Here is a 25,335-nt window from a genome sequence, read left to right on the forward strand (position 1 = left end):
GTTCAATTATCTACACAGACCGTTCTCTGAAAATTCTAAACACCTGGTAGAAAAGTGTACATTGATGATTGCACTTAAGTATTATCAATATTAAACCCTGAAATAAATAAATACATGCCAACGTTCTAACAAACAATAAAAAAAAAGTGTTTATTTGAATCTTGCAAGTAATAAAGTGTTGAAATGCATTTAAATTATAAATGTTAGATTGTGACAACTAAAGATAATTGGGCATGGAAATATAATGAAACTATTACAGTACCTATGTATAAAAAAATAATCTAGACATGCATCAAGCTGGCAATAGTGCTGTTTAATATATAACAGATATAGATTTTACCTTTAATTTTATAATTCTCACAAAATTCCTTAATGACATTTCAAATAAACAGAACCCAAAATTAATAGTTCACATAATTTGAAAGAGAAGTATGAATGTATATAACATTCTTATCATATAATTTGAAAATACTGCATTCTTCTAAAGAATTACTAGTTGCAAACTTATAGCTAAAATTTAAACAATATTAAAGGTCATCAAGGTGAGGAGATATACTAAGGCATAACTTATGATTAAATGACAAAAATATAAAACTTCCTTTCTTATTATAGTCCATTTATCAATAAAACATTAATGACTTTTTTTTGCAACATAGCAATCATTCTCTTTATGAAAATTAATGTTAAAATGTTTTTCTCATTGTTCAAGCATGATGGAGAAATTTAAAACCATGAGCAACATTAAAAAAAAATTGTTAAGATACCAATTTCTGATGCTGTAGATTACAATTTTTATTTTTTAAAACAAGAAACATGAAATAGATTCGTGCTGAAAAATATAACAATGCAGCATACTGAATTGGAACATTGCCATGCAATAATCAAACCTAAAAATAAAAGTCTAAACATAGTAGAGTATTTCATAAAAAAATTGCAAATAATGAACTGAATGTTGCAGTGAAGGGTTACCAACAATAGCATCTTATAAACCTAACCTGGCAACAATGGTTTTGGCAACCATTAATTTAACATAGAATGGGAATAATCAATTTATTTTGGCTAATAACATAGATAAAAATATTAATAGGAAGCATCAATAAATTATGTAACAAATATATACAAACTCTGGAATCAGGTACTACTTTAAATTAAAATAAGGAAAAAAAATAAAATAAAATAATACAGAGGTAGAATCTGAAAAAGCATCAATTCAGGCGTGTAGAACATCCTGCAATACATAAGTCAAACTCTGGCATAATCAAAAATTCAGATTATAGTATCATTCTAATAACTGCACAAGTCAATGAGTTTTTTTTAAAAAGATTACTTCTGAATAACATCAGCTAGGTGGTGTGTCCAGATTGTCGTGCAGACATTGGTCTCAAGAGAATTAATTTCCCTATTACAGTTTTCCATTTAACTATATTGACAAAAAATCAATCTACACCAAATAACTACAAATTACTTTCAATTCACAATTTTATATTCATTCAACCTGTTACGCAGAAAGTACACGCTGCATACGATCATTAAATGTGTAATTAAATGTTGCTGATAACAATTTAGAATAATTGAACTTTAAAATAATGAATTTTATTTTTAGTTATATAGGGTCTTACACTGTGCTAGTGAGGCAGGATAAGGGTGACGCTCGCTGGTGTTTTTATCGGGGTATCGCCTCTAAGCGCAATACGCTAAGGAAAGAGCATTCAAATCTGATAATTTGGGGTTTGTGTTGAGTCAATTACAATTCAAAGGTTTTATCACCCTTTGGCAGAGCATTACCGGATTGCAAGGCAGGAACCTTTCGGTTCCCAAAGAACAAGTGAGCAAGAGATCTGATTTCTGAAAAGGAATCATCGTACCGATGACTCACGAGAATGTGCTCACCTGCACAAGGACTACTACAAGCTAGGCATGCCTCGAGACCGATGGCTGAAATATTGTGCAAAATATACATCTGTTCTTGAAATACAAAAATTCTACCTTTTAGGGCTATCTGGTACCTGAAATTGTACTATTTTTATAAATTGTTTATTACTTGTAGCTGTAAACTAATAAATATCAATTGTTATGTACTTTGGAAAATAACAAAGGTATTTGTATCCAAGTACATAATTCAGGAGAAGTTTACGAAACATCCCCAAGAGTAGGGGATCTTATAAAATCGGAATCAGCTTAGTTATTTACCAGAGTACTAGGAACATTCATTAGTACAGTGCAAGAAGAAGATATATAACTTTCTTGCGGGTTGAACAATTGTAGGTAATAAATAGGCCACAAGGTGAAAAAGTAGTGGAGATTTGTCTTTACCCGAGTACAAAAAGCAGTATCTTCAATCTTTGGCGTTAAAGTTATAAGATCTAGTTGGCAACTATACTGGAGCAGAGATTGTATCAAAGTTAGGGAAGAGGGTTGGTGGTGGAAGAAACAAAAGAGCCCTCAGATCTCGCTATAGTCATTGACTACCTTCACCTCACACTGCAAGACAGGAGAGGTGGAAACCAATTCTTGAACTTGAGTTGGTCTTGCACAAGCATCAATTTCGTAACACAGAAATTCAATTGATCATTCGTTTGGTAACTTCAGTAAATTCTGAGCTTTTGAAGGTTCCTGTCGAAACAATACTATGTCCCTCTGGGTTTAATTTAATTTTTTGTTTTATATAATAAAGTGACTTCAAACTAAATAGAAGTTTCAATTCATTGTACAAAGCACAAATACTTATACAAACTTATTTCAGATATTCATAAATTGAAAGGTCCTTGCAATGCCATGGCTGAAGAAACTATTAAGAACAAGACAATGGCATAGCTAAAAAGATTGACTGTACTAATATTCTACCAAAGTGCTTAAGTATCCATTCAACACATATATGCCACTTCAGAACATTGAAACGGGATATAAATTTTGCTACTGTGCATGAACAAGAAAAAATTATAGCAAACTAATTTTTTGTTGGCACACTTTTCACCAAAGATTACCTGTCGTTATGGTTTGTAGTCAACCAGTTTTGAATTCCTTGTTTAGGTATGACGCTGTAAATTTTTGTTCTACCAAACACTATGATACTGTTTCTCCCCCCCCCCCCCCCCCCCCCAGAAGAGTTGGGCAGTATTTTACTTCTAAATACATTTTAAAAATTTCAAAATTCTATCTTAAAGGTTATCTCCAGACATTTGCTGCAACAGAAAAATTAATGAACCATTGAGAACAAGTATTTTTCTCTATGTGCATGCACAATAATTATCTGTCCCAATGTTATCAGCCAGGAGGCAGATGCTTGACAAAGTTTATTCATACTGAGAGAGCTTTAGCATATTATGCAATATTGTGTTATTCATCAAATAAATTTTCTGATAGTTTGTTACATTTATGTGCCCTACCCTAAACAATACTGAAGTGTTATTCAGGCTACCATTCAACATAGCCATAATAGCTTTGTGTTTGACAATAATAAGACCATCAAAAACCTGTTTTATGTTAAAATTGGGACCAGAAAACTTTTCTTTGTAAACATTTGAGGGCTTAAAGGGCTAAAATTAGAAAGCTCAGTTCTATACACAATGTTAGAAAACTTTACAAAATATCAAGCAGAAACTTGAACTAAATATCCATTTAATTAAAAAAAAAAAGTATGTAAATACAGCAATACAGAGGCAATAAGGTTTTAAAGAACACCATTTTGATGTACGATACATACTTACCTTAATATTTATCGTTTTTACAAAATTGCCTTGAAATGGGATTGCAGGACTTATTTGCAACTTATTATTATGCATTCTGATAATTTCAAACACATATATTCAGAAATATTATAGTTCATGTATTTTGCTTGGATAAGACTATATGAAGCACTGTTTTTTTTACAAAATTCTGGGGAGGGAAAATAAAATATTGTTGTCTATATAAAGAATTACTCTGAATATTCTGTTAATTAAAATCTAGCACTAAAAATGGTGTACAACTTAAAATCAAAATTATTTGTAAAAATTTTCTACTTTGAAAATACTTGTTGCACATAGCGAAATTAATATTTATTACAATCATATTTGCACTATTATCTAAATTATGTACTAATACTTTTTTTTAAAGAGGTACTTAGTTTAGTGTAAACCACCTTGGGAATGTGATAATTTACCTAAGACAAAACTTATCCATGCAATATATTTTTTTAATTTTCTAATATGAATACTGATGCTTGTTTCCTTTGTAATCAACCTTACTATTCAACAACTACATCACTGTCTAATGTGGTTCCCCTGAACAGTAAAACATGACCTGACCACAGAAACAGTCATGTGTGAAAATTACAGTTCTTGTACATTGTAAATTTAACCAACTCACAAGACACTTCTCATGTACTATATATACAATTTATAGCATCATTATATTATTTTATATAAAAATAAAAACATTAACATCACTGTTCCCAAATAACAAGCAGTGATTAATGTTTCAAAGTGGTTCACATCTGCACAACCCCAGCAATTGGACCAATTTCTTCAGTACTTCCATTTTGTGTTTAATTTCAGCAGTGTTTTCTCCCCTGTTCTCTGCAGCCAAATATTCCAACTCTGCATCTAAAAGTTCACGTTGAAAATCATCTTTGATCCTTCCCACTTCACTGTGGGACTTCAACAAGCTACGGCTTCTAGCCATCAACAACAATACTTCACTACGCAATTTCAAAATACTCTCTTCGCAGGATTTAATTTCAGACATGATTTCTGCTTTCTCATTACTGGATTGAGTTGTATTTTCCAACTTCCCAATGGATTTCTTCTGTATTCCAATTTTTTTTATAATTAGATGCTGTTTACTTTTCTGCATGTGTGTCATTAATTTTAGAGCTTGTTTCAATTTCTCATCCTGATTCTTACGTAATGTACCTTTGCTGCAAACCCATTTTGAATGCCTTCTTGTGATTTGGAGTTTCTTTAAAGGAGTTGGAATATACACAATCTTGAATGAACTATTTTTGACAATGTTTACTTTTTCTGCAGAGCCACATTTCTTGAACGATGAGGTGGTGTAATTTATTGATTGCAGTTTTGATATGCTGTCCTTTCTTCTGTGTGTATTCGAAGCTGTGCATGACGATGGAAATGGTTGAAGACAATTGCTTGAAGTCTGTGAAGAGCTATCAATGTGCTCTATTTGGGAAACAGTTTCCCGAGTACAATTAGCATTATACCAAAAGATCTTTACAAATCTATTATTGAATATGGGCTCTGAACTTTTAAATGCTGTATTAGCCTCAAACCATGATGAAAATGTGATAACAGCACATCGTGGATCTTCTTGAAAGCACACTTTTATGTCAACAATGTTTCCAAATTTTGAAAAATGGTTGCTGATGTGATTTATTGAGTTTAAACCATAAGGAATGTTTTTAATTTGCAATACACAATTGTTCTTACAATTTTCACAAACTCTGCAACAGTACATAGTTTTCTGTGAAGTGTTCTGAGGTACCAGTTGCTTAGTTAAACCTCTGATGTTTTTAGAACTATAACTTCTGCTAAAATCAGCTTGTTTACATCCTGATGTTCGAAAAAGAGATGAAGTTTCATCATTAAATGTCCCACGATTATTACAACAATTGCTATAAGCAACAAAAGATGAATCTCCAACAACTACAGGATTATTTCCATGGTCATATAGACACATATTTCCTAACATACAATAACCTTTCTCTTCAAAATCCTTGCACTTTGGTTTGGTATGCATTTCAATACTGGACTCTAAAGGAAATGTATTACATGGAGATACTATACTTTGTACTCTCTTCACATTATGAATGTCTTGGTCACAACTGACTTCTCTGTTCAACATATGTTCATTAGAATAAACATCTGATTTAGAGTTCATGGATGTAAAAAAATTTCTGTTAAATAGAGTACTTTTACCAGCTGGCACATTCTTTGAATGGGATGTACAACATTCTAACTTCAAACGATCAGAAGAGAATCCATTCAAATTATTTTGATGTGAATAACAATTTTGCTTTCCATTTTTATGGTGATGTTTAGTTCGAGATTTACTTTTCCAGGTTTGACTTCCACTCTTATCCCGCTCTCTAAAAGTGGTATGATGGGTGTCAGTCCCATAACTAGAACGAGGTAAAGTACACCGAGTTTTCTCACATTCTATCTGCATACCGTCTACTTTGGAGGAAGTGGGAACCATGGTGGTTGATTGCCCAACATTGTCGAGAGTAGCGTGCATAGGAGACATGCCTCCCCTACTTCTGGAATCTTGGTAAATATTTGGTGCTATGTTCAAAGGCAAATGCAATTCACCTTCCCAAGGAAATCCTACAGAATCCCTTCTAGACACTAATGTCCCCCACTGTGGCAATTCATAGACCTGAGAGTCCAATAACTTCAGAACATACTCAACAAAACAGTTTGTTTTATCTTGAAGAAATACGTGCAAATTCTTGGCCAAACTTTCTCTCAACTCCTGCAGCTGTTCTTTGCCTTTGATAAGTGCAACTACATATTTTGCTAAAGCACTGGGGTCAGCTTCAGTAAGAGGTTCCAGGATAACTTCAAGCCATAGTTTTAATTTGTCACGATCTATCGAATGTATACTCATTCTTGAGAGCTGTAAAAAAAAGTAAAATAAACACAATGACATAAAATGCAAACACATTTCAGTTTTGTGCATTAAATACCTCACTCATACCTAAAAAGTACATTAGCATAAGTCCCCTGTGATTTTACACATATGACCTAGGTTAATATGGGTTTCCTAAGAGTCACTCACAAGGCTATTTTTGGATAGGCAATTTATCATGAATGATAGGTTAAAAAGGCAGCAGTTTAACATGATTCAAGAGTTTTTTTTCTCTATAAATTTAACACACTACCTTTCAGGTATTTGTTATTCTGTCTAAAATATTTTCAACTGATTCGCTGAGGGTAACATAAAGAAAATTGTGCAAGTGTTTGTGATTATTACAAGTGGTAGGTTTTAATATGTAAAATATTCAAAATATTCTAATTCTCAAAACATGTTTTTTTTTTTGTGCCCACTTGAAACCTTTCACTTTAAGTTATTATTCACCTTATTTCTCAGAAGCAGCTACTTTCAACATTTACTAATAAAAGTAGTAGAGTCTATAAACTTTATTGATAAGATTAAGTTCAAGAGGTTGTGTATCTGTTCATTTCATTCCCATACTGTGCATGTACATTTATTCAAATGATTTGTATTAAGACACTATAAACAATTGTATGCATTAGGGATTCATTTTAACCCCCCCCCCCCCCCCCCCCCCCCCCCCCAAATGATGTGCCAGCCAACTGCCGTGCTATTACGCTTAACCCATAGCACAATGAAACTGCTGATGCCTGCTGATGTGCTTGGTACAATATTGGCATAAAATAGATGGCAAAGTAATTGTTACTTTATAGAGGGGTTAAAAGAAAAATTAACGAATCCTGTAGCCACAGCTCTACCCTGCTAATATACTGCAATTCTGCAGTCAATTAATTATATGCCAAATCACAATCAGTAAATGGTCTGTACTTTTCAGACCAACTGCTAATTGTGTTTAGGCAAATATTGTAGTAGGACAATACAGCAAAGTCATAAAAAAAAAGGGGACACACATTATTAAGTGCAGCAGTGCCTGATCCTATGCATTTTGTGAGAAGGGTGTTTGTGCTATTTATAATGTAGGTTTTTTTTATATAAGTTTTCTGCAATTGTGATTATTTATTATGGCTGGAAGTGTTTGAGCAATGTCTGGTTGCAAGAATACAAGGTTGCTAACAGCTTGAAGAAATGACCTAACTTTAAACACAGCAACAAAATAGAGATATAACTTTGAACAATGAAACATACTTAACTACAAACCTAAATTTTAGTTAATAATTTATTTTGTAACTGATTCTGAAAACAGAAAATAGTTAATTTCCTATAATAGGTGCTCACCCTAAAAAAAATTAAAACTCCCAAAATTGCATTTGTGAGTGCTTGTCCCAAAAACACCATTAAGTATTTCAAATGTAGGTAATCTAACTTACTGTTCAAAAACTGTGAACTAGTGGTAGTCTACTCGAGATATCACAATTCTGTTTAGCTGTCATCAAATAGAATGAGAGAAATATAAAAATTACATTTTCAGAATTTAATTTGAATTTTTTTTCAGATGAGCACCTATTATAGGAAATTAACTATTACATATTTCCAGAATCAGTTACAAAATATATAATTTACAAACATTTAGGTTTGAAGTATATTTCATTGTTTAAAGTTAGATCTCCATTTTGTTATGTTTAAGTTAGGAGACTTTTCATGATCCTTAAGTCAATACATTTTTATAGATTGTGAAAACTTGGTTTTAATTATGAACACACTGTTTTAATACAAATGTATGGAGTATAACTTCATTTCTCTAAAACAAGTTTTCAAAAGATGAGAGAAAATCTGTTTAGAGATGGCCCAATTTATTTAGGAATCTGAATTTTGCGGGCATTCTTCAGTCTTAGCCCTAGGATCACTGCAGTTATATGTCTCCAGCATTCGCCGTGCTAAATAGCCTGAGCTTCCTAAATTTTCCTACTACAATATTTGGTTTAGGCCCAAACAATTCCCCCCCCCCCCCCCCCAACCCAAAAAAAAAAACTATTTTACCTAAATAGGTAGATAAACAAAACTCAATCACCCCTGAGTAACTCGCCAAAACGCTATGGTTTTAATGAAAATGTGTGCATTTACAAAATCCAGGAAGTTGTATTTACGCACTAATAATTATTACAAACTCTGATGTATTTGATGATAATACTAACAGAAGCAGAAGCACGTCAAAACAATCAAGGAAAGTTAACACATACAACACGAAACCACAATTACTAAATACTTACATTTATAATCAAAGGTAATTAAATGTACGATTTCCTTGATAAAAACGTGTAACACAAAACTAAAGACCTACGCCTAGCGCCAACACAACTACAAACCATTGAACATTAAAAATACGCATCTCTGAAAGAAAAAAAAATCACGAATTTTAAAACAAGGGTAAAAATTTTTGGTACACGAATTCGTCAGTGGTACTTACATAATAAGATAAAACTTCTAAAACATCTTCCCAAATATACACGTCACACAAAGACAAAAAATTAACTACTCGGGTTCGTCACCCAGTGTTGCCAATTACGAATTATTCCAACTACACCGTTTATTTAAAAGCTGTAACGGAAACCATCTCCTAGGAACATTAGCATCTGGAACATGTTTCTTGTCAGGAGGGCTATTGTTTAGTGCTTGTTTAGTGTGATCAAGAATATAAATTTTACTTTCTACAAATGACGCCAAGTTTACAACCTTAAGTGAATAGACAGGTTAAATTGCGCAGTAAGTCAATAAACATGTAACATGCCTACAGACATGTGACCAATTAGTATCAATAATGTGGAGAAAAAAAAAAGCAAGATTAAATTTATTTCGTAATATAACAATAAAACCAACATGATTTTATAACTGACTGAAAACGCATTCTTAGCATTTCATCACATGACCAAAATAAATAAACTCCCAAAATATATATAACATATATACAATTTTAAAAAATACCTTCATTTCTCAATCTTGGGCTCGCAATTCTTAACCACAAATACTTTATAAAAAAAAGTTGTTTTCTTTCTTCCAAACAGCACCATAAATATTGACATGGTGCGCAGAGCGCAACGTGCTTTATACCTATACATACTCTATGGGATTAAGTAAAGGTAGATTCACTAGTAAATAATAATAATAATAATGAAGTGGCAGTCATTTTTTCACCGACGAGAGAGCCAAAACCCGAAGTTCATGTTTTTTCCCGTATCTTTAATATATATAGCTATCCTAACCAAATCAACCGTCCCCAATGTTTTAAAGTATTTATAATATAGCTAACCTAACCTAATTGATCATTAGTATCCTTTTATCAACACCGCCATATTTATTTACAATGAACAAAAAAAAAACCGAAGATGCACGATCGGGCGTTTGGCTCTCTCGTCTGTGAATAGAAGGCTGCCCATAATGAAGCCAGTATAAAAGCCTATCTGATACGCGGACTTTTTTTTTTTTTGTTCTGCGTACATGTCACGTTGGAGATACTGTACGAGATTTGTATACCAATCGTTCACGGATTTTAATGATAGTTTAATATTAAATGTCAAAATACTAAATTGTGTGAAATATGGTAGCCCAAATAACAAAATAATAAAAGTTAATTAAATAAAGCCCTATCGTTCCTTTTTTAACTTAGCCAAATTTAATATTCGCGCAAATACTTATTTTTACTAAAGTTAATGCACAAAGTAAGTTAGGTAGGGTTAACTGAGTGGTCAAATTACATGTTTTATAGCAACTGATCTTGAGAAAATGTGTTTTTCGTTTGTGCAGACCTCGGCGTAAACATATGAGTCAAATAAAGGCACAACGTTAAAATAATGATTTTTATTTTAAATGGCTTTCCTTAATCATATACCTTTTACAAATTTTTATGTAGCAATAGATGATGCAAGTTCAAATGAATTATTGGTAAATATGTAGAGTTGCGGTATATGCGAGAAAAAAAATGCTAAAAATCCGAAAATACTCTTATTCTATGCTCTTTCACTTCCTCATTTCAATAAACCCGGTGGATATAAGAAATTCCAAATACTTTAGGAGATATCGAATTTTTATTTTCCATCACAATACCTGTGCATTCATGCGGCGATGAGCATTGTTGCTTGTTTACGATTATGATTTTTTTATTTTCGCGACGTAGGTAGAACGACTACATCATTTTCTACTAATGGCAAAGGAATTGTACCCGCCTTTAACGTAGGTGAGTTTTTAACGTTTCAAATTTTAATGTTTTATTTGTTGCGCAAGTAATAAGTAAAAAAAAAATTACGTGAGTTTCTACCAACGACCTAGAGATATATAGACTGCTTATCACCCTGCTTTCAGCGCCAATTGCTGCTGTCGACGGCATACTGGGGAACTACATCCGAGCGAGAGAGACAGAGAGCTGATTTGACAGAATGGTGGGCAAAACATAGCTGTAAAAGCATTGGTTCTTATGGGAGAAAGATGCAAGTTGCTAGTAAATTCCCTAAAAATGTAGGTTTTTCGCAATTTTACAGTTTTTGAGGGTAATAATTAAATATGGAACGAGTGAAATATAATTTTAAATACAGTTTCATCGTAATGCGACGTGTAGGTACGACATTAAATGCGCTATAAAATAGCTAACCCCTCTTCGACCCAAAGTTTGTGATCAATAAGTAGATCAGTTATTGAACCTATTATATATGTATTTCGTATAGGTAATTTGATACATTACATGGAATTTATCTCATTACTAAGTACCTACTATTAATTTAAAATAATCGACTGCAATGGAATAATGACCACTTTTAAATGATTTGTGTGGGTTTGTTATTATTGTAGTCGTATTCGTTCATTACGAGTTTTAGTTGTGTCTTTACTGTTGATATTTCAGATTCAATGCAATTAAATAATTAACTTAGTACACTGCCACTTTTCTGCTGTCAACGTACGTCGTCTGCTAACAAAGCACTGTTTGCCCACCATTCTGTCAAATTCAATTGGAATCAAAGATGGCCTCCCACTAGCAGTCTATATATCTCTAGGTCGTTGGTTTCTACCATTCATCCTTTGTCCCGGTTTGTTAGGTCCGGTCAGCTACTTTATAAATACTTTAAAACTAAACAACCATTAAAATTAATTTAAATTATTTTTAATGTCTGCTTAGTTTGAAAGTATTAATAATGTAACTGACCTGACATAATCGACCATTTTAATTAATTAGGCATTCACGAACGGTAAATCAAGATGCACATAAAGTTCTGCCATTACCGATTACACCCGAACAATTTACCTTCGGCCAACCTCGGGTTTATTTATGAATATTTATATTTCTCTGTTTATTTTAATGTAGCTGTACTAACCTAACTAACCGTCCATAGTGTTTTAAAGTGTTTTAATGTAGCTAACCTAACATAACATAACTATAATAAAAGTATTTTCAGATTTTAATAGATACTCCTAAACAAGCAACAATATAGTCGTTCACCTATGTCGCGAAAAAATAAAAAATTCATACTCATCTCCTAAACAAGAAACAATGGTGGCCGCCTGAATGGACAGGTATTGTGATGAAAATTTAAAAATTCGATATCTCCTAAAGTATTTGGATTTTCTTATCTCCGCCAGGTTTAATGAAAAGAGGAAGTTAAAGAGCATAGAATAAAATTATTTTCGGAATTTTCAATTTTTTTTTTTTTAACAAATATCGCTGAAATATGAAAATTAAAAAATTTGATATCTCCCAAAGTATTTGGAATTTCTTATCTCCGCCGATTGTTTTGAAAAGAGGAAGTGAAAGAGCATATAACAAAAGTATTTTCGGATTTTTAGCATTTTTTTTCCGCATATACCGTTACTCTACATATTTACCGAATTATTAGTACTGATGTTTACGTTTTATTTAGCCACCAATTATCTTATATTGACCAATGAATATATAAATGTGTCCGTTTTGGTTTAAAATGTAAAACAAATATTTTCAGTTTTGGAAGCTTCTATAATTGTCTCTTGATAGCATTAACAAAAATTTGGGGAAATGTAAATTTAAAAGTATTAATGTTAATACTACAGCGTAGGTTTTGCTTTGTGAATGAGTGGTTGAGCAAATTTCTAAAGTTGAATCTCTTAAGAAATTTACATAAAATTCTTATAACTGTATTCTTGAGTTACTGTTATTATATTTGATTTTGTAAATTGTCATTGAGATATTTAAAGTATTTTATTGCTATTTTAGCACTGAAATAGTATGTTGAGTTACATTAGGTAAGCTACTTGTAAAATACTCTAAAGTAATTTGAAAGATTTGTTAGGTTTGGTTTGTTATGGTTACATTAAAAATAATGTTAAATTGTGTGAATGGCTGGACGGATTACGTAGTTTAATTTCAAACACTAACTTTGTGTGAACGAATGGTTAGCTTAGCAACATTTAAAATACTTAATGTTCTCCATTAGAAGTGTTTCTCAAAATATATTCACAGAAAAAATGTTCTTAGTAGAGCACCTTCTCTAGGAAAATACCATTACTTTAAACAGGGATAACAAGCAGCGTGTAGAGAATTATAGTGTGTGTTGTCTAAGTTCAGTGAAGCAGGGTGGCACAATTGCAATTAAAACTACCAAAAGAAACTGTTGAATTTTCGAAAACTTAAAAAATTTAATCATTAAAGCTTTGTGAAATGAAACATTTTTTTATAATTTTTTACATCACAGGACAGATTATTAATTTTCTAACCTTGATTTTTGAAAGTAATTGTTTTTTCAGAGGAAGTTGAATTAACCACAGAAATAATTTTTTTTTCTGTACCTACAACAACCACTTTATTATTTTCCAGTGCAGTATTTTGATATTACAGGCAGTTTAAACATTTGAACAATTCTATTATGCATGTTCTCTTTGACGAGTGGCATTCACCACAATCATGGCATACAACAATTAAGTGGAGTCATTGCTACAAATTTTTAACTTTATTTTAGCCAATCTTGAGTTATAAATATATTTAAAAAAAAATAGAAACAAAAACTCTGAGCTATATTTAAAAAAAAAATGGACAAAATTAAAAGCTCTTGTAGCTTTCGTCCATTTCAAACCTAGGTCAGTGGGAGACAGAAAAAAAAAAAGGCAATTAAACTAATTATAGGTATAAAATGTATCTTCTAATTTACTTCAATGGAAATAAAACTGCCATAAAAAATTAACATTTTTTGTTGATAATCGGCGTTTAAACAAAATGTAAACACAGTTTTACGTACATTTCCCTGTACCTACTATAACAAAATATCTCCAGAGTGACATAAATTCACTATGGTGTCCGATTTTTCTAGAAGTACATCAATATTTTACTTATAATTACTTGTATCCGGAAGTGACATCAGAAGGGCTGTCCGAACTAAAAGTTGTGCAAGTAATGACCTTCAGGATCAAGGGATCAACTTGGATAAGTCATACGGAACTTTTACCAACACTGTTTTTTCCAATAAAACTGTTTTGTTGGGAAATGTACACACACACACACACACACACACACACACACACACATATATATATATATACACACACACACACACACACATAAGCAACCATTTTGGCTAATACTGTTTAAGAGGCCATATATTAAATCCATCCGGATTCGTAGAGTACTCCACAAGGGCAAATGAAGTACCTACACAAGTACACAACTGTGTACTTGAGGCAGTGTCTGAATTCAAGTATGCAGTAGGGTACTTAAGACCTCACATATGTACTTCACTTGCCCTTGTGGTATACTTGAATATGGACAAGTTCAATGCTTGGCCTCTCAAAACCGAGATGTCTAATAGGATATTGTTAAGGTTGAAAATCATTTGACGCCCCATTTAAGTGTCGTTACCTGTGCACCAACTCACGGAGTGTAGAGACTAGACGTGTCTTCAGGGTGTGAGTTGCCACATGGCAGTTGACACTGTAATGCGTCACCAGACAAGCATATCCCAGGGTGTCAGACCTCCAGTGGCCTATTTCATAAAACTACAAGTCTACAAGTTACTAGTTACAAGTTACAAGGGAATTTCTTACAAGTGTGAATCTGAAGTGTTTCACAAAGAAAGTTGCTTGACTTGTAGAAGTTGGTGCACTTGTAACACATACCTACAAGTTTACGAGTCAGCTGTTTATTGTTCGTGTTTTGATTATGTAACGAATTTGTAGGTTATAGTTGCGAAGTGTATGCTGATAAAAATGATTTCATTGACAGCATTTACAAATGTTTTGATACATCTGTGTACTGTTGCTTTGGAAATACCACGCATATCTCCAACTGCATGGTACTGTCCGCCATTTCCCAACAAATGTAGAGAGACAAATATTTGTTCCCTTGCAGATAACAATTTATTTCTTCGTGTAGGGTGATACAATATATGACCTATATCTTGTACTAGCTCCTCCAGTTTAACATCACTCATGCGGAACATTTCGTTATACTCAAATACCGTGCCAAGTCCCATGTTCACTCTCTCTCTAAAATTAAGTGGTCGCCTCATCACCTCAATATCTATATCATCTTCATCAGAATCGGTAAATATAATAATATCCATTGTATTCTAAGATGTTATAATATCATTCTATACACAAGCATAGACTTATTAATGATTTACAACTAATATAATTGGACTTACACAATATTCTACCTATGTATTGACACTGGTAGCAATTTCTTACAAGTTACAAATGCTTGCTAGCTACAAGTTTGTTTATGAAACAAAAACATTTATTTACTTGTAAAATTAACTTGTAACTTGTAGCATTTCACTTGTAACTACAAGTATTTACTTGTAGCTTTATGAAACAACATTATCAAAGTTTTTACAAGTTACTAGCAAAATTACTTGTAACTTGTAGACTTGTAGTTTTATGAAATAGGCCACAGGTCGCTATTAGCGACGAGTAAATGAAATTTGACTTTTCTGGTAGGATTTTTTTTATAAATGAAACAGCATTCACACTGTCCCGATCTAGGAATATTTACTCACTGCGGCATGTATATGTCATGTAATTACGACTAAGTTACATTATGCATGTTAAAGTCTGTGAAGCTTGTGTATAGTTTGGGCTGTTGAGCCTTAGCATTCTCACTACGTAGGTCACAAAGAGGAGTTGTCATTCAGTGATATGCTGCAGTTACTTGAAACATGGTTATACGTACAAAATTACCCTGTAATAATACTAAAGGCGATTGGTGCATGGTAAAAAACTATTACAGCTCCGAAAACAATTAAATTTGTATCAGTTAATCACAAAAGAGTCTAGATGCCTCTGTAGGTCACTGTTATTGTGTAGTGAGATCAGGAGCTTAATTCCAGCGTGTCAGTGGAGGGATGTATTTTGCATGGAATGGGTGTAGATGGTGCTCACTCTGTGGCCTACCATCTATGAGGAATAAGCAGAAGCTCAAAAGTCCTATCTTGCTCTCACTCCAACTCACAGCCAATATGGTTTGGTCGAGGGCAGAGGTGAGGAAGGCTTATCATCTTTCTTTTTCATCAGTACTTCACTTCCGACCAAGGGGGGAGGGCGGCGGGTTCTGGCAGTGTGAAGGTCCTGGTTTCGGCTGTCCACAGCTAAGATCACCTTTTGAAGTATAGTTCGAGGAGCTGGATCATAGTTTGGATGGTCAATTATACTTGCCATTGTACTATACCCCAACTGTAAGCTTTCCCATGCCTAAATTCTGAAATAAATAGCTAAATTCTGCAAAAATACATTATATAAAATTGTAAATACAAAGTGGTGGCCAGCAGCGACTTTCTGGTCTGAGTTCTGGTGCCACGACCATTTTGGAGGTGCTCACTAGCTCAGACATCGTAGGTGAGTCCATTAGCACTGACAAAGTTGTGACTGTTGAGAAAATATCTTATAGTGAATTATGCTGTTATATTACTTGTATGTTAAGGCGAATGATGGTTAAATAAAAGGGAAAGGATAATTTACCTTCCGTAGCAAGCGAGAGAATTGTTCTTACATTTTCTATACTAACCTAAATCGCTGGAGCTAACATGGTAAGAAATCCACTCTGTTAACTGTTTAATCATATTGTAAACAGTAATATATTTAAAATTTAATCGTTGGTAGTTCTGCTAACATAAAGATTTGGAGTTGGATCTTTTTTCTAGCTGTAATTTAAAAAATGTTTGTAAACTTAATATAAATCAATACCAAAGATGTATTGAGATATTCAGGTTCTCCACAGTTTTGGCCCAAAAAATCTCTCAACTATGATGTTGAAGAAGAAAAATAAAGCATCTGCCAAACTTGCAGAAATATTTAAGAATAATCATGACATACCTTAAATGCATTGCATTTATCTTCAGCACGTTCAAGAATGAGTAACTCAGATATTTTGTAACCAATTTTGGAAGTAAAAAAAAAATTAGATTTTCAAATGAGTGAACTAAGATGAATTTTACCACCTGAGTGTGGTAAGTAATGGTTTGATGAGAAATACAGGTAAGAATTTAAATTAATAAAAGAGACGAAATTCATGACAATTTACAAAATTAAAAAGAAAATCCACAGATTCTAGCAGTTGGCCAGATGAGGTCCTAGCTTGATGCTTAGGGTGCCCTTGGAGAACAGTCGCGTCGTTCTCGGAGCTCTCAATCACCCAGAGCATCCCTGAACTGGCCGAGGCATTATCCGCACAACCTCCTGTTTCTCCAAGGTCAGTGCACTGGCATGGCATGGCATGGGGAGGGAGTTTTTTTTTTTACTCTATGCCCAAACCAACCTACACACAAAATTTTGAGTAATTTGTGGGTATGGGAAGAACCATACAATTCCATAGACAACATATAAGGCTCAAATTACTTTCCAAGGAAAATAACATAGTGTAACATATGCTGTGAATGAATATACAGGCTGGAATTGCTTCAGATATCACAGAGTATACTAGTTTGCTAAGAATTTTCTCACTCCACCATATTTTTTTTGCACATGTGGTAGAGTATTATATTGCTTGCAGTAGAACAGGACATTTGTGCACATGGTCTTCCACTCAACACATCCAAACCAATAGCCTGTCACAACAATATGTAAAATAAATATCCAAAGTGGCACTCACCTATTTTTGTGACAAATAAAATAGTGGAATTATTACAAAATTTCTATCATCTATTGGAAACAATTAAATAATATTGTTTAGCTAAATCACAAAATAAGTTCCGAGGGTTGAACACACAGACCTCCCACCTCTCCCGATTTAGGCGGGAGACTCCAGATTTTTTATGTAATCTCCCGCCTTCACAATTTGATGCATCATTCTCCCGATTTTGACGTTGGTTGACTCGTGATCGAACAATTATACTATCGATAGTAGTTCGTTGCTCGGCGGTCAATGTCAGCGCTGCGTGACCATGCCATAAATATCGATTAACACTAGTATTATGTACTATATTATTGTACTTTGAACGAGAATAAAATTGTGTTTGTTGTTACTGTACCGTAATATTCTCAAATAAACGACAATTCGGGGTTTGGGAAACATTTTTGTCTACAACTTTGGTAGTTATCACCTGCTTTCTGTGCGTGTAGTAAAATGGTTACTGTTCATAACACATTATTTATTTGTGATCGAAAGAATATAAAGTTATAATGTCGAAGAAATACCAATTCAAGAATGATTATTCATTGGAATTTCTAATGATAATCGAGTCGAGGTTAGGAGCTAAGTATGCGTTTTGTATCGTGTGCAGGTGTGATTTCACTGTCTCTCATGGCGGGAAGTGCGATGTCTCTTAGCACGTGCGTACTAAAAAACACATAGATGACAGTGAATGTGTGCAGACAAACCGTAAGTTAGACTTTTTTGTTAAAGATACAGGTAGTGAAAGTGTGACTCGTGCTGAATGTCTATTCACTACATTTATTACAGAACATAACCTACCTTTTAATTGTGCCGATCATGCGGGACCTTTATTCAGGAAAATGTTCCCAGACAGCAGTATAGCGAAGCAGTATGGCTGAGCCAGAACAAAAATGGCGTCAATTGTTAATGAACTGGGTGACTTGGAAAAGGAAAAACTTGTTGTGGCTTTGAAAAATACTACATTTTCTATTGCTACAGATGGTTGTAATCAAAGTGACTCAAAGTTATATCCTATTGTAGTGACGTTCTATAATAATGAAACACACAAAGTAGAAAGTTGCTTGCTGGGTGCACCTTCTTTAGTAGGTGACTCTACTGGACACAATATTGGCAATCTTTTGCTATCTGAAATGAAATCATGTGAAATTTCATCGTAAAATTGTGTAGCTTTGAGTACGGACAATGCGCCGGTTATGATAGGGCAGAAGAGTGGAGTGGCAGCTGTTCTAACAACAGAAATAGAAAATTTGGTAGTGATAGGGTGTCCATGTCATTTAATAAATTTGTCAGCAGAGAAAGGAGCTGCATGCCTTCCAGTTAACATTGACGAGTACTTAGTTGATATATATTACTATCTTGAAAAAAGTGTGAAGCGAAAGGAAAAGTTACATGAATTTAAGCAGTTGCATAACACAGAAACTAGATAAGTTCTCAAATACATTTGCACGCGCTGGCTTTCATTAGGGAGGTGTCTGGTAAGATTATTGCAGCAGTGGCAACCACTCACAAGTCTGTTCATGACTGAAGTTAATTCTAAGAAGTCTTCTGGAAGTACTTTAGATACGTTCACAATTCCGAAACTGAAGCTCACAAACAGCCCAAAAAATTATTTTCTCACTTGCAAGGATGGGGGTTCCAGGTCTGCTTTTAGCAAAGACCACGGTCAAAGTTCTGGTTCCAGGTCTGTTTCAAGCTAAAAATGAGGTCAAAGTAAATTGGTTAATCCTGTTCTGAAAAAGAGAAGTTCTGAATCACAAAGTATACACTCAAGTAATCAGAAGAAGTCAAAACATGGAGACAGTTTTGCAAATTGTCTATCACGTGAAGAAAGATTGTTTATGTTTTTGTCATCTGATGTAAACAAGGCATTTTGCTTATTTGTGTCAAGTACTTTGCCAGTATTTGAAACTCCAAACATAGTTCTCCAATCAAGTACACCTCATATCCATTTATTGAGGTCTATTTTACTTGACATGCTGCAAAATTTTATGTCCAAATTTGTCAAGCCATCAGTTGTCCTTTCATCACCTTCATTGCTGGAAATTGACTATCACAGAGAAGGAAATCAGAAACAGGACTCGGACATAGTCATTGGTAGTGCTACTACCACGTAGCTAGATTCTCTGAAGCATGAGGATAAGGAGGTATTCTTCACTTCTGTTAGAAAGTTTTAGTCTACAACATGTGACTATATGATACACAAGTTCCCTTTGAAAAGTAATGTTTTGATGCATGCCGAGGTAGCAAACATCTCCTCAATTAGCACAGCATCTTTCTCAAGTGTTAAATTTTTTGTGGAACGATTTCCAAAAATGTTGGGTGTTAGTGCAGATGATTTGCCTAGAGAAATGGACATATTTCAGTCTCAGTTTTGTAGATTTCAGTTACAAAAACTAACCAGAAATTGAGCAGGAGGAAAGGATTGATACCAAATGGTATTTGGTTGGTGAAATTGTGTCTGCAGATGGAATTCGTAAATATGACAAACTTGCTAAAGTAATGTTGGGTATACTGATAATTCCCCATAGCAACGCAGAATGCGAGAGAGAGTTCAGTATGGTCACAAAAACCAAAACTCAGTTTCGATCATCCCTTAGTAATGAAACTTTAGGGAAACTACTGACCATTAAATCATCACAACATGGATCTTGTTTTGAACACAGTTTTAATTCACAAACATTGAAGAGGGCCAAATCTGCAACAACAAAAATGAAAGAAGCTCTACTGGAGAAGTAAAAGTAAAGTCATATGGATACATTGTGATTATTTTGAGTGTAGACAGTAACTTAGTTTTTAATATATGCTCGTGTTACAAACTTATAAATTGTCATGCTAAAGTTAGGCCATATTGTAGGATAATGAGCTTAAAAACTGAACAAACAGTGAATTACGTACCTCACATTTTTTTGTTACTATTTGTTAAGTTACATCATAAATTAAATGGTTCCAATATGTGTGTGGAGCAGCAATTTGAAGAGACAATTAGTAAGTCTATAACTCAAAACTTTAAACTTTAATTTTTTTTTTTGTGTATAGTGATGGTTTTAAAATTTTCATTGTATTGAAGAGTGACACCAGTGTAATGTAATTTATAAATATGTTAGTTTCTCGAGGTGAAAGTTAACAGTTTCTTTTTATTTTTGGGAGAAATTGCACCTATGACCATACCACTTTTTTTTTGGGAGTTAAACTTACCACTTGAATAGTAAATTGTTTACCAACCCTAAAATAATACATAGTAACTATTATTATTTTAGAAGATTTCACATCTGTTACATAAGTTTAATGATCATCAATGGTTGATATTTAATACAAAATTTTACATATTCACTATCTCTACGAGGGGCCAAAAGAATGAGTGAGATGGAAATATTAGCAGACGTTTAACATTTACAAATATTTTAAATAACTGGCCCCGCTCTGTATGGACAACACTTTCAAATTATGTTGTTTATAACACACATAGGTATGTATTTTAGCTATTCTAAGTGTACTTCAATTAATTCAAAGCATTTTTCTATATTCCATTTAGACAAACACCACTTCATGCAACCAACAGTGATGACAACCAGCTGCTGTTACAGTGGTTTGCATCTGCATCTCAAGTTTGCTAATGAATAACAATGGTTTCATTTTGGAAAAACTAGTGGAAGAAAACATAAAACATACACTACTTTTCTAGAGCTATCAATATGTCATGTAATTGTGTAAAAAACACTGAACATACTACATAACCAAAATTAATGCAGACAATGCTAAAAAAATCAGTGCTGGATCTATACCCAAAATGGTGCATATTTGACAAATTACAGTACTGTTCTTCTTTTGTTACAGCTAGTTTTTAATGTATGCATACAAAGACAAAAATAAAACTGAAAAACATACTGTTGAAAGTATTTCAAATTATTAAACTTAGAAATAAAATATACATACAGTATGAATGTGGAACACAAGTAATACTTTTTTTTTTCCCAATAAACATAAATGTTAAATCATTCAATTATATGTCACTAATGAACAAAAAATGAGATATACATGTCAAATCAAACATTTCTTACCTTACGAGCCTTCGACTGATAGCCCAGGGCTTGGAACGTTTCAGTCTTTCCTTTGTCGACGAAGTCTTTTGATTGCGTGACGTGGAACTCTATCCTGTCTACCATCTCACCCTGGCATCAGGCACTTGGCAGCATAGCCGGAGACGGTTGCGGATGGATCAAGGAAGGTACTTGGATAATAGGGGGAGTGGCAGCTCAACACAGTTAAGACAAAAGCCATCCAACATTAAGCACCCAAAGAACAGGTAAGGCCCAACACAATCACCACAAAATTAAAGTTTTGGTGGAAAGTTTTAACAGCGAGATTCGTTACATAGCACAGAAAATGACAATAGGCACAAGACACCACACCCATGATTAAACAAATATTATTACACATATTATTTACAACATAATTACAGTGCAAGGAACATATTTTAAGTAGCGAGGTAGTGACAGAATAAAGAAGTTGGTAATTGAAGACAAATGAAAGGAAAGGTAATTTGAGACATGGGAACCGGAAAGGAAGAAAACAAAAAATAAAAAAAATTAGCAAAATAAGACATGTGCTCTTTTACATAACAAAGAGAGAGACTTACCCGCCTAGCTTTACTCTGGTACTTGAGTGCTTTCTTGGTGTCTTGGGTGGCTGTCTGGACATAGTCCACTGCATGTTCTACGTGATATTCGATACGATCTATCATTTCCCCCTGTTCGCAACCCATAGTGTTAGCACACACCACATGCACACAAGGAAACACCTACAACTTCTAGTTGCATGTACCAAATACTAGTGATTTAGAGTGGCTGAAGACAGAAGGAAGTCCACCATGCATGTGTCATTTAATCTCCCACTGAAAAAGCTGACTTCATCTGACAGGTTAGCAAATCAGAGCAGCAATAAATAAACTGTCATGTATTGCTGATTGTTTTAAATCCTCTAAAAATGAGTGCATCATCAATAATTTTCTCTACATTAATATAAGTGTGTAGCTATATTTATTTAAAATTTTGAATAAAATTGTTCAGAAGAATATTAATAAATAAAAATTATTTATAAAGAATTATTAGGTAAAAGAATTCTCCGTACACATTCATATTGCATTTATGTATATTAGGCAAGATTATTAATGCATTGTTCATAGAACAGCAGCGTCCAACTGTGGCAAAAATCACGACTTAATTCTTCCACACATGGATTTTCATTTTTCATCATTGATGTCAGGAAAAATTACTTAAAAGGGTTTTGTGAGGTAGTTATTGTACATTGTGCTTTATATGATACTAAAGAATTCATTTTTGTACAGTGACTTTTCGTCACCCTTGCTGTGCCTGCCTCGTGAGAATGGCAAACGGTGGAGCGCTCTTTTACTGGGTGACGTTGCAACAACAACATGCCCAAACAAAGTGTTCCAGCAGGAATTTCAAATAACAGTTTTTCTTTAGTAAAATATACTTATTGGCCAATGTAAAATTTTGAAAATAATGGGTAATAAGTAACAAACATTGGTGGTAGAATTAGATTAATAAAAAAATTGTGAATGTTCCCCATTCAGAACTGCATTTAGTTATGAAGACTGCTTAATGTTAGAAATGGACTGTGTGATTCCTCAGCGCATTTTTATCTCGTAATCCTATCCAAATTTTTAAATGTGAAATTTCTGTATCAAGTTAAACATTTACAGTGGACTTACAACCTAACACAAAATTATGTTATTAGCATTAGTAGCTACTCAGCACATCTACATCTGAATATCATTATAATTATTATAATTTTAGTCATGTTAACAACTGCATGCAAGCAGAGTAGTCACAGTGAAGAAATAACATGAAATTATTTGACTAAATGTAGTGAATTATCATGCACACAAAACTGGTACTACTAAAAGAAGCTTTTGTTTTCCCTTAAAGTTACTTATATTCATGCATGTAAGAGCATCTGAAGGTATTACTGAAGCATAGAACCAATTAGCTAAAACTAAAAGAGTTCTATTAAAAACACAACCAAAACCAAGACTATTAATTTAAATTTTACTAACTTTCCCTATCACCCAAATATAATTACTCTTTGAAACAAATTAAAATACCAAACATTCTGCAATGGCCCCAAGAATAAAAGCTAGCACTGATCATTAAAACAAATTATCTTACTCAGCATAAAAATGAAAATTCTGATTCACTGTTACATCAATACAACCTTCAGTAAATTAGTAATTGCACATACACCCTGAACTAAATTTACATGTATCAAACCATCGCTTAAAAATATAATACTAAAAAACAGTAGTAACATGACTTACACATTTATTACTCAAAATTAAATTCTTTAAAAAGCAAGCTTTCACACATAAAAAAACTACTTTGATGAAATCAAAAGACACTTGCTTTAAATGATTTAAAGTGTTCACATCTGGCTTATTGCTGGAGTCACCATCTCAATTCCAAGGACCAGCAAGAAAATGGTTTATCTGACTTGACGTGAGCAGTGTGGTGAGGCTAGAAGGGTTCCCTCGGAGCACTACTGTTTCCTGCTATGTTTTCATAATGCCGCTGCTTAGTCATCACCTTGGCTCATTTTTCAGGATAGTTTTCAGATAGTAAAGTGATATTCCTTGAGCTACTAGATTATATTAGACTATATATGAATTTAAATGTATTAATATAATAGTTCAATCAGTTAACTAACAATTACTAGATTTTTTTTTAAATAATTTTAAAAAAAATTGTCACAGCTAGCAGTATTAAAAATATTCAGCATTTTAATAGATGCCAAGGGGAGATTTGTCTTGGTTTTGTAATTTGTGAACGGAAAGGCAATCCTCGACTATTCAGGAGATTGAGTGAATGAAAGATGGTTTAATATGTTAACATCGGAGGCATTAGAAATGACAAGGGGTGATGAAATGAGATTGGAGCATGGACGTAATAAACATGTAGGGAGGAAGGGAGTACCCGATAAAATCAACCGGCTCACAGCCAAATCTGCAACGTTTCAAATTTGCTAGAAATCCTCGTTTGACCCCTCTGGGAATTTAACCCAGATCACCTTGGTACCACTTTGGCCCCGGAGTAGGTGAGGTCCATTGTTATATATTATTTAATTGCGTTTTAGTGTGCTATTTGTAGTGCAAAGGTATTATTGGAATACTATTTACGTTTCCAGGTAGCACAAGTTTTGACAAAATAACGTTCTTATTGGATAATTTTCATAAGCAAATGAATATATTATCAACTAAGAATCTACATATATAAAATGCTACTTTTTCTGAACATTACTAAAAAATATCACTAAGATGCCAAGAGTTTTTTTTTTTTTTAATGAAACTATTATTTTGATTATCACATGCCCCTGGCACTCTTAAAAAGAGCATAGTTAAAAATGTTTTTGAGTCAACTTTTCTTCAAAACATTGCCTGGAAGATTTTTTTTAGTTTATGTAACAAATCATACTTTGCGACTGATTTTAAGCAAACTATTACGAACTCACATTGAAACTATATTTTAAAGCAGTCCACGGAGCTGCTCATATAAAATATTATTTATATTATTTCCCCCCAAATTTCCTGTTAAAAA

At 33.4% G+C, this 25,335-nt stretch overlaps 2 protein-coding genes across 10 annotated transcripts in view; both read right to left on the reverse strand.

Annotated features, from left to right (window-relative positions):
* The window catches only part of LOC134532995 (syntaxin-1A), a 91,685-nt gene that overhangs the window by 22,044 nt on the left and 44,306 nt on the right, over nucleotides 1–25,335 (reverse strand). For 4 of the 5 annotated variants that reach the window (XM_063370104.1, XM_063370107.1, XM_063370105.1 and 1 more), the window contains exon 8: nucleotides 22,362–22,472. In XM_063370104.1, coding sequence (XP_063226174.1) covers nucleotides 22,362–22,472 — 111 coding nt within the window. Of the gene's footprint in view, nucleotides 1–21,783; nucleotides 21,895–22,361; nucleotides 22,473–25,335 lie in introns of all 5 variants that reach the window. The other variant, XM_063370109.1, reaches the window with a different exon arrangement.
* LOC134532994 (RNA-binding protein 26-like) lies at nucleotides 3,107–21,775 on the reverse strand. Of its 5 annotated transcripts, none has more exons than XM_063370099.1 (2): nucleotides 9,592–21,775; nucleotides 3,107–6,612 (listed from the first exon to the last, which is right to left on the reverse strand). In XM_063370099.1, the coding sequence occupies exons 1-2, from the start codon at nucleotides 9,595–9,597 to the stop codon at nucleotides 4,459–4,461; spliced, it is 2,160 nt and encodes a 719-aa protein (XP_063226169.1). In that variant the 5' UTR covers nucleotides 9,598–21,775; the 3' UTR covers nucleotides 3,107–4,458. The 5 variants fall into 5 exon arrangements, with proteins under 5 accessions (XP_063226169.1, XP_063226170.1, XP_063226171.1 ...); XM_063370100.1 differs by having other exon boundaries at nucleotides 9,077–21,775; XM_063370101.1 differs by lacking the exon at nucleotides 9,592–21,775 and adding an exon at nucleotides 8,880–9,057.

This window comes from Bacillus rossius, chromosome 6 (assembly GCF_032445375.1).
Source record: "Bacillus rossius redtenbacheri isolate Brsri chromosome 6, Brsri_v3, whole genome shotgun sequence".
NCBI classification, from domain to species: Eukaryota; Metazoa; Arthropoda; class Insecta; order Phasmatodea; family Bacillidae; genus Bacillus; species Bacillus rossius.